This window comes from Hydra vulgaris, chromosome 08 (genome assembly GCF_038396675.1).
Source record: "Hydra vulgaris chromosome 08, alternate assembly HydraT2T_AEP".
In the NCBI taxonomy this organism is placed as follows: Eukaryota; Metazoa; Cnidaria; class Hydrozoa; order Anthoathecata; family Hydridae; genus Hydra; species Hydra vulgaris.
In genome coordinates, this window is record NC_088927.1 from 17,370,001 (window position 1) to 17,380,000 (window position 10,000).

Below are 10,000 nucleotides of genomic sequence, written 5' to 3' on the forward strand. Positions count from 1 at the left end.
CAAACATTCAGACGACGTGATGTTGAAGGCGGATTGTTTTCCAGACGCCCTGCAAAGAAACCGTTGATTTCATTAAAAAACCCAGAAGAAAAGACCCCTGTTTGCTATATCTAAAAATGACTGGAATGTGTAGAAATGGGAACTGTCCTGTTCAGTGATGAATCGAAGTTCAACATCATTAGTAGCGATGGCATTTGCCGTGTACGTCGACCGGCCGAAAAACGCTCTGATTTACGGTACTGCCATAAGACTGTGAAGCATGGTGGAGACAATGTAATGGTCTGGGGGTGTTTTTTTGCTAACGGTGTTGGTCCGATACATCAAAACGATGGAATAATGGACCGTTTCATGAATAAAATTATCCTGAAAGATGTTATGTTACCTCATGCTGAATGGAATATGCCAATAAAATAGGTTTTTCAGCAATACATCGATCCGAAACACAATGCAAAAGTAGTCAAGCAGTGGTTTTAAGACAACCACCTATCGGTGATGGAGTGGCCGCCTCTATCTCTCGATCTCAACACTATCGAAAACCTGTGGGAGATCGTCAACCGCAGAATTAATCGTGAAGGTGTTCGTAATAACGATCAACTGTTTGAACAAATCCAAAAGGCCTGGGCAGCGATTCCACAAAGTTGTATTAATCACTTAATTGAATCTATGCCTCGAAGATGCAAGGCTGTGATTGACAACAAAGGATTTGCCAGGAAATATTGATGGCGAAATACAGCTTGGCCAACATTTTGTCGAGATGCACTTGTTTTGTCCAGAAAAAATCAACTTATTTTAATAATTTTGAATAATTTGATAATTTTCGTGTACAAATAATGAACTTTGTGATGAATAAAACTTGAAAAACTTTGTCTCTAAACAGTTACATAGTTATTTCTCTAAATTGAAAAAATGCAGCAATTTTATATAAAGAAACTAAATTAGCATTATTTGGTTGCACTCGTTTTGGCCGACACTGTGTATATTTTTATATATATATATACATATATATATATATATATATATATATATATATATATATATATATATATATATATATATATATATATATATATATATATATATATATATATATATATATATATATATATATATATATATATATATATATATATATATATATATATATATATATATATATATATATATATATATATATATATATATATATATATATATATATATATATATATATATATATATATATATATATATATATATTTAAATATAAGTATGTACGTATGTATGTAAATGTACTTGTTAAACTATAAGAAAATTTAAAAAAATTGGAACAATAGTTAGTAAAAAATTATATAATTAAATATATTGTTTTCATATTTATAAAAATTTATGGAATTATTATTTAGTTATATATTTGTTAAACACCCACTAAATATTGCAAGTAAGGTAAATAAAAAGTTTCAAAAAAAATCTCTAGGATCTAGGAATTTTATTTTCAAGAACATCCTTGAAGATTGTTCTTTTTTTTTTGAGTTCCCGTACTCAACTACACATTTTAAGATTTTAAGATCCGTTTCAGGAATTATATTTTTTAAACTAGTAATTTTTATTTTTTCTTTGTGTTGCATTAGTTTCTCTATATTTAATTTATGACTATTGCACAGAGCCTTTACGCTATCTACAAAAGGTCGTGGACCTGATTCGTTGTTCAACTGCGACTTAAGAATATCAAATGTCATTTTATTTTTCAACAGGCGAATAAATAAATTTATCATATTTTGTTGCGTAATTATAGATATATTTTCAATACAAAATAAGGGATATATATAATTTTTACTATGTTTTGAAACGTTTAGTAGTGACTTCAGTGCAATACTTCCTACTATATCAAGCTTTTGCAATGACATTTCTTTATGGTCGCAAAGCTCAAGACCATACGTTAGTGTTGGAACAGCTAAAGTTTTATATAACTGGACAATAGAGTTTGGGTGAACAAAACGAATTCCAGCTTGAATTAAAGACTGTATTACTGCCCGGAAATGGGACATTCGGTTATCAATGTTTAAACAATTAAGTGAGGCAATTGGTAAATATTTTGTGTCCCATATAATGCCTAGATGAGTAAGTTTATTGTCTAGTTTTATTTTTTGGTGATTGAGTGTTATCGTGCATTTTTAAATTTGATGTTTTCCGGTGACCAAAAACTCGGTTTTGTCAGCATTCAATTTTATGCAATTTTTTTGTGTGTAAATGTTACAGATATTAATTAGCTTTTATAGGCCAGAGAGGGTGGAACTAAGAAGTATAATGTCATCAGCATATGCTACAGCACCCGTGTAGTTTCCATTTATTGATGTTCCTACGACACTTTCATTTTGTAAGGTTTCTAGTAGGTTTTGAGTGTAAAGATTGTACAAATGAGGCAAGAGAATCGATCTCTGTCTCACTCCTTGCGTTAGATAGAATGGAGATGATTTGCAACCTGGATAAGACACAGAAGCACTACTTTCCCTGTATAATGACGATATTGTATTAACAATAAACAGTGGTACTTTTTTATTATTGTACAGTTTAGGTAGTTATTTGGATCAGTTAATGATTTTTTATAAGATTTAGCAAGTGGTATTATAAGTGATGTAGACATCGACTTTGGCGTTTGACCATGATTAAGAGAAAATGTGAAGAATTTTTTTAGCCATTCCATTAGGGCTTTACAACGCAAATATTTTAAATGTTCTGCAGAGATTCTAAATGCATCTTTGGTTTTGTTAAATTTTAGGCAAGAGATAGCAATTCTTATAATTTCATCTGATATTATTACCAAGTCAAATTTTGTACAAGGTAAAACTTGAAAACTCGTCGCGGTATGCGTTATAGATTTAGTGTTCAACCGTTTTTCGAAACTATCGGCGAATTCTCTTGTGATTGACTCCTTGTCCTTTTTATTATTTATTGTAAATAATTTTGAGTTTGCATCAGTCTGTATATTTCTAAAAGTATTCCAGAAGTTTTTTAGATTGGTATTTTTTAACATCTCGATTTTTATGTATTTTTTGTAAAGGTTATAGTTTTGTGCTTTCTTAACAGCTTTTCGGAAATTTTTTCGTGCAATTAGGTATTGGTTAAAAATGTGCGAACTTAAATTATTTACGAAACCCGTGTCACGCCATTTCTTAAAATGAAATGTAAGAACTTTTTTACTTCTATTTAACTCGGGAGTCCGCCAAGATTTCGAATATAGTGATTGTTTTTTCTCAGATAAGTGTTGGCTAAGAGCCTCAGATGCACTTTTTGTGATCAAATTGTAGATTTTGATAAGTTCTTTATCGTAATTGTTATTTGTAAGGCTAAGGCTTTTAATAATATTATTTACGAAATCATTATATAATTGTAAAAAACGTTGATTATTCCAAGCATAATTTGGAATGCTAATTTTGTCTGTCATTTTGTGAATATTCTTTTTGAGAGATCTTCCGATGAGTTCAATTACAATTGATACTGGCAAATGATCACTCATATTCTGAGGTGAAAAGGGGGCAACAAAACAGTTGTAATACCTAAGAGAAGTGTTTTTTGAGATAGCTATGTGATCAATATATGATGCATTTGGTAGTGTATTATGTTGATATGTTATCTTAGGGCCTGAACCTTTAATTACGTCCACTAGTTCAAATTCACTCGATTTTATAAATTCTGATAGAGCCGCGGAGTAATTATTTTTTGTGGGACTTGATCTTTCTAGTAAATCGTATATTTTGAGAGGAAAAGATTGAAAATCACTAAATACAATTACTCCGCCAACACCCTCATAATTATTAACAAGGCCTTTAATTATATCTAATTGATTTGTGTTTTCATCTAATGATGTTCGATTATTACGCAATGAAGTTAGATAAATACCAATTATAACAATGCTAGTATTATTTTTAACAAGATTTATAGCAAGAATATGATCATCTTCATATAAAATAATGACATTTTGAAACATATGTTTCCGAACCAGAAACGCATTTCCGCCTAATGGTTGACCTTGCTCGCGTTTATTTGCCTGGTGGAAGTGCGAAGAGTGGGTGTTTTTGCAAATATTTTTGATTATTAAAAGTTCAAGTTTTGATATCCAATGTTCGCATATAAAAGTAATATCATGGGAAGTTATCAAGGATTCAGTGTATTCAATGTTTGATTTAAGCCCATGACAATTAAAAGTACATAATTTTATGGGAAATTTATTTTTCTTTAATACGTTGTCGGAAGCCATTTTGATTTATAGAAATTTTCCTGGTTGCTGTTGTTTTCCAGATTTTGGGCTAAGTTAGAACTTAAGCGCTTGTTTCGAAATGGTTTGACTATTATATTGTTATCCCATAGAGAAGGGTTAAATACTTTAATTTTATCTGTGTTATTTATGGTAACTATATACGATCTGTTATACTCGTTTTCTTTATTTAAACTTATCGAAAACAAGGCAATTCCTATTTCTTCCTCCATATATATTTTAAAAAGCTCTTCATTAATATAGTTGCTTATGCCTCCAACAAAAATTTCAAATTTGCGAACAATTCTTTCGCCAGCAATTGTTTTGTTTTCCGAAATTTTTGTGCCAAAAACGGCCTCTGACACCCTATGTTTTTTCATTATAGGCAAATTTTGCGTTTTTTGAATTGACTTACTTTTTCTACCAACTAAAATAAACTTATCATTGTTTATTTTTGGTGATGCTAGAATAACATCCGAATGTAAATTTTTTGTTTTTTGATTGGTACTTGCGGTTGATTTTATTTGAGCTACGACATTTGCATACGTTTTTAATAATTGTGGTTGATTTTTATCGTGTGAAAATGATTTATCCAAAGTTTGCTGAATTATACTATTTGTAACATCTGGAATAATTTTTTTATTTTCACTATGCGCAAAACAATCGAGTTTTAGTTTCGGCATTTGACTCGGCTGAAGGATAACGGGGTCCAGTTCCAAATATTTGTTTGTTATCTTTAATTTTTCAATAAGCTTATTTTGAAAAACTATTTTTTCTTTTAATAGTTGGAGTTCCTCTTTTATTTCTTTAAAGTCTTCTTTTCTTTCTTTGTTTTCTTTCTGTATTTCCTTTGAAATATGAATCAGCTCTTTTAATGATACAACTCAAAATTATCGTGTGAAGGTTGGTCGGTATTTTTTGTTGAGATAACAACTTTAATAATTTCTTTGTGAAACTGTTTTTCCCATAACGTGATTGAGAATATATAAATATCGTCGAGACATAAATTCGTTTTATACCTTTTACGAAGGTTTTTTTCGACTGGGTTTACTGAGTCTAGCGTTACATTTATCTCGTTGAACTCATCGGTACAAAATGCATCCACTATTTCAGCAAATAGCCGTTCTCGAAGAGTTCGAATTAGATTTTCCGATAATAGATTCATATTTAGTATAATTACATCTTTCGGATGCGAGCATATTTCATCAATATTCTTTAGAAAATTATCTTCAAAGGTATTTATATCACACTTCAGATTATCAAAGATGTCCTCGATTGAACGTGGTGGTATCTTGGCTTTGTAAATAAAAAGAGTATATATTCTTTTATCGATAAAAATCCATTAAAAAATTGCTTTTTTTTTTACATTTTTCTTTTTTCTTGAAACACGTCTTGCTTGTATAAAAGTTGCGGTAAAAAAAAAAAAAAAAAAAAAATTTTCGTAACGCAAACTTTTTACAGTTTATGATCTCCCAACTATCCTATTTTCCATTCTCGTCAAAAAAAAGTTGCTTTTAAGTTGCAAGTTTTAAATATAATTAAACAAGTCCCTACCTTCCCATACTAGTGAAACCTTTGCGATCTCAAATGAAAACAAAGTTTTTTTTTGACTTGTATAATTTAATGAAAATCTCAAAGAATTTTACCTATAAATTATTTTATTAAAAAAAAAAAAAATGCTTTTTATGGCATTTGCGCGATTATTGAAAATATTGTTTTAAAAAAATGTTATCATTAAACTTTTTATATAAGTTACGCTATTTTTGGAAAAAATATGAAGTACATATGAAAACTTTGTAGTTGATCATTAAAGTAATTAAGAAAAACATATAAAACTAATACCACGCAAACATGTTTTGCCATTAGGTTGTAAAATGTACCCATAATAACACGAACAATTCGCTGACAAACCATTACTCTTGCATTCTTGAGAACAATCTTTATACCAGCAAGGATCTTAAAGAAAAATATTTTCGTATATTACAAGTATTAGGTATTGATAGTTTTAATCTATATATTAATGCGGTAATGAATAGTGCGCATAGTTATACCTAATGTTTCGCCTATTGTTCGTATTGTTACTTACGGTTCTGTATTCTGTAAAATAGACTATTTCTTAGTTTTTAAGTAGTTTCTAGAACTTTTTATGCGCGGTTACATTTTCCATGCGGTCTTTCAAGTTAAGTCAGCTTGCGAATTTGAGATGATGTCCTTTTATTCTCAAGAAGAGTTGATGTTGTTCATTGTTTAAAACAAAAAATTAAATTAACGTTTGTTTGTTGTTGGTTGTTTTTATTATTCTAATTTTTATAGCCTGTTTTCATTTTTTAGAAGAAGTTAGAAATAAAACGTCTGGTAAAATATTTTTTTAGTACAATCTAAATATCAATGCTGTAATTTATCTAATCTTTTTAATATGAATACTGTAATTCAATTTTGTCTTCAGTAATTCAGTTTTGTCTTTTTGTAATTCAGTTTTGTCTTCAGTCTTTTTAGATCGTTTTAAGCAAGTATTGTTTCATTTTTTTTAAGCAGTTAGAAGGAGCTGAAGGCCTTTTCAGTAAGTATATAGTGTATAGTAGTTTATTTATAGTTTATATTAGTAACATAGTTATATTAGTTTATTTATAGTTTATATTAGTTTATATAGTATATAGCAGTTTATTTATAGTTTATATTAGTTCAAGTTTATTTATCGTTTATATTAGTAAGTTTATTTATAGATTATAGATTAGGATTAATGAAAATACAATTTTTTTTTTAGACAGGCTAGCTGACAGCGACCTAAGTAAGTTTTATCATTTAGATTTTATTTGAGTACAAATGTAGCATTAGCAATTTTATTGTATATAATTTTATCTTAATTTTTATTTTTAGACAGACAGGTAGAACTCAGTAAGGACCTTAATTTTGTAGATTTAAAAACTTCTTTTGAATATTCTTTTAAAGCATTGAATATTTTTTAAATATTTTAATAAATTTTGTCATTTAGGTGTGGTAGTATCATCAGTTGGTGCAAATAATTTTGTCTTTTATTTTATTTTACGGCAAATAGAAATATTTTTTAATTTATTTTAAAAAGAATCAATAAATATTTTTTATTTAAACATAATCATCAGGATAAAATAGATAAGATAGATAAAATAGCTTTTTTATTTAATATTTTTTTATTTAGTTATAACTTCAGTTGCACCAGCCACAACAGGTAACTTCGTACATTTATTTTAATATACTTGAATTACATTTGTTACTTAACTTTTCAAGCAATCAATATTGTTTACTTCAACATTATCGTCAAGATTATTTAAATAAACTTTTTATTTGATAACTCATTTAAGTTGCTTCTGGATTAATTTTAAGTAATGGTAACTCATTAATTCATTTTTTGTTATAGATAAATGTAGATAAAAACATGTAAGTTGGAAACTTTTGTAGATTTAAAAGCAGTTAGCTTTTTTCTAAAGGTTCTTTCTATTTTTGGATTAAATCCATTATCACTACATTTGTTTTATGTTTATATAATGTACTTTAATAATTTTTGTCATTTGAAAGAAAATATATTTATGTTAAATTACACCAGGTTGTCGAAAATAGATATAGTTTAATGATAATGTTGTAGACTGTTAGAGCAGGTTATAGATCTTTGATCTACTTAATCTATTTAATAACCTACTACCAAAGGAAAACTTACTATTAGTTGTTTGTTTGTTTTTCTGTTTAGTTGACAATAATGAAAAGAGAGGTAGTATGTTTAAAAGAATTTTTATTTTTTTATAAAGTAACTAAAATGTTTTTTAAAATATTGTTGTTTACTTAAAAGTAAAACAGTAGGTTTTTATATTTTTATACAATAAGCCCAAGAACTTATAGTTCTTGGGCTTAACTAAGGTAATACTTAAAATTATATTGTCAATAATAGAGAAAAAATTTAAAATTCTCAGTAAGACAGCTTCTTATTATTTTACATCTAGTTAGTTTAATTAAAATTTATTTTCTTTAGTTGATCAAGAAAGAGCTAATAAAGGTATTAGTTATATTAGTTTAGTGAATTTATTTTTAAAAGTTAAGTTGATATTTTAACGTCTATACATTTAAGTGTTTTTATTGTTTAGACACAGATTTGAAGACTGAAATAAGTCAGTGTTTTTGGTATTAAAATAATTGTTAATAGGAATTTGTTTACTTGTACTGTAACTGGAATTTTAAAACTTCAAGTAATTAGGGTTTGTTTTATTTTTTTCTTTTAGGAGAATTGGAAAAAAAACCTAAGCATAAATTATATGATCAGTATAGTTAAATAACTATAGCATTTATTTCTGTATCTCAAAAGTCCAAGTCACTTGTCACATTTTAGAAATTGTCCAGGAGAGAGTAAATAGTAAAATAATTAGTCTTCATTGGCTTATTCTTAATGGTAAAATTTATATTAATTTTTTCGTGTTTTATTTAATTTGTTTTGGGGCACATGAAATATAATTTTGAAAAAATATAAAGTTAAATAAAAAAAGTAAAAAGTCATTTCTGGACTACAGACGTTTTTCCTTTAAACATTGTGGGGAAACAAGACCCTTTATATTGACCAAACATTGTTTCACATTGTTGTAGGAAACAGTCTTTATACCTATGTAGATACTGAAAAAACTAAAAAGGTCTCATACATAACTCATTTTTACAAAAAACTGGATAACCGACCTTTGTGTTCTAAGGTACAGATATTGAAACTTAAAGTTTTTTTTAGTTTTGGTTAAGTTTATAGTTAATTTTAATTTAGTTTTAATTAGTTTTAGCTTAAGTTATCTTTTATCTTACTTTAGACAACTTCATGGAAGAAATGAGGGGAATAGGTAAAAAAAATTATAGTTAAATATTTATTTATATGTAAATATAATTCTATCAATTATTCTGAGGAATATTTTTTGTCTTTAGTGTCTGGTAGAAGCATAACTGGTAGGGCTGTGTTTTAAATTTTATATATTTTTTACGAAGAAATATGTGCAATTGGTGAAAGAATTATTTAATTTAAATATGACATTTTTAAACTGTTTGCATTTTACTCATATTTTTATTAAAATTAAATTTCTCACAAGTTTAACTTTTTTTAATTTATTTTTAGCATCCTCTTCATCCTGTGAAAATGGTGAGGTTATGCTTTATATTTTGATTAAAAAAAATTGGGAATAATTTTAAATTTTATTATATCCTTCTATTTGTAATTTTAGAGTCGCTAACATTTGAGGAATACAAAAGATATCGCTCCCAACACCCAGGGCCTCCCTCGGAGAGGTCCTTCAAGAAGTGGCAAAGAAATGGCGGTATGGATGAGCCATCCTTCAAATGGAGGGCTCATCCATACCGGGGTGTTGGGAGACACCGCAGAAAAAACAGCAACCAAAAGGTTGTAGATGTCTTCTATCAGTGAAGATATTTATAACTTTTTTGTTGCCGTTTTTTCTTCGGTGACTTTTTTTATTTTTTTCAATTTGTAATTTTTTATTTTTTATAATATACTATTGTTTGTATTTGGTTTGTTTTTGTCTTTTTTAATTGAATTTTTATTTGTTTTTCACCAATTAAACTTAAATATAGTTAAATTGATTCACTACCCAATCATCATAATAGGATGCTACATTCTATTTGTTAAAAATAATTAGTTGGTAGTTTAATTTATTGAAAACACTGCTTTTAAAATTTACTATAAGCCAAGACTATTTAGCAATATAAATGCAATTTATTTATATCTATTTGATTTTTTATCTTTAATGTTTTTAG

At 27.6% G+C, this 10,000-nt stretch overlaps 1 protein-coding gene across 1 annotated transcript in view; it reads right to left on the reverse strand.

Annotated features, from left to right (window-relative positions):
- Nucleotides 1-10,000, reverse strand: part of LOC136083076 (low-density lipoprotein receptor-related protein 2-like) — a 112,438-nt gene that overhangs the window by 94,394 nt on the left and 8,044 nt on the right. Inside the window, exon 2 of the mRNA XM_065802483.1 lies at nucleotides 6,074-6,187. Coding sequence (XP_065658555.1) covers nucleotides 6,074-6,187 — 114 coding nt within the window. The remainder of the gene's footprint in view (nucleotides 1-6,073; nucleotides 6,188-10,000) is intronic.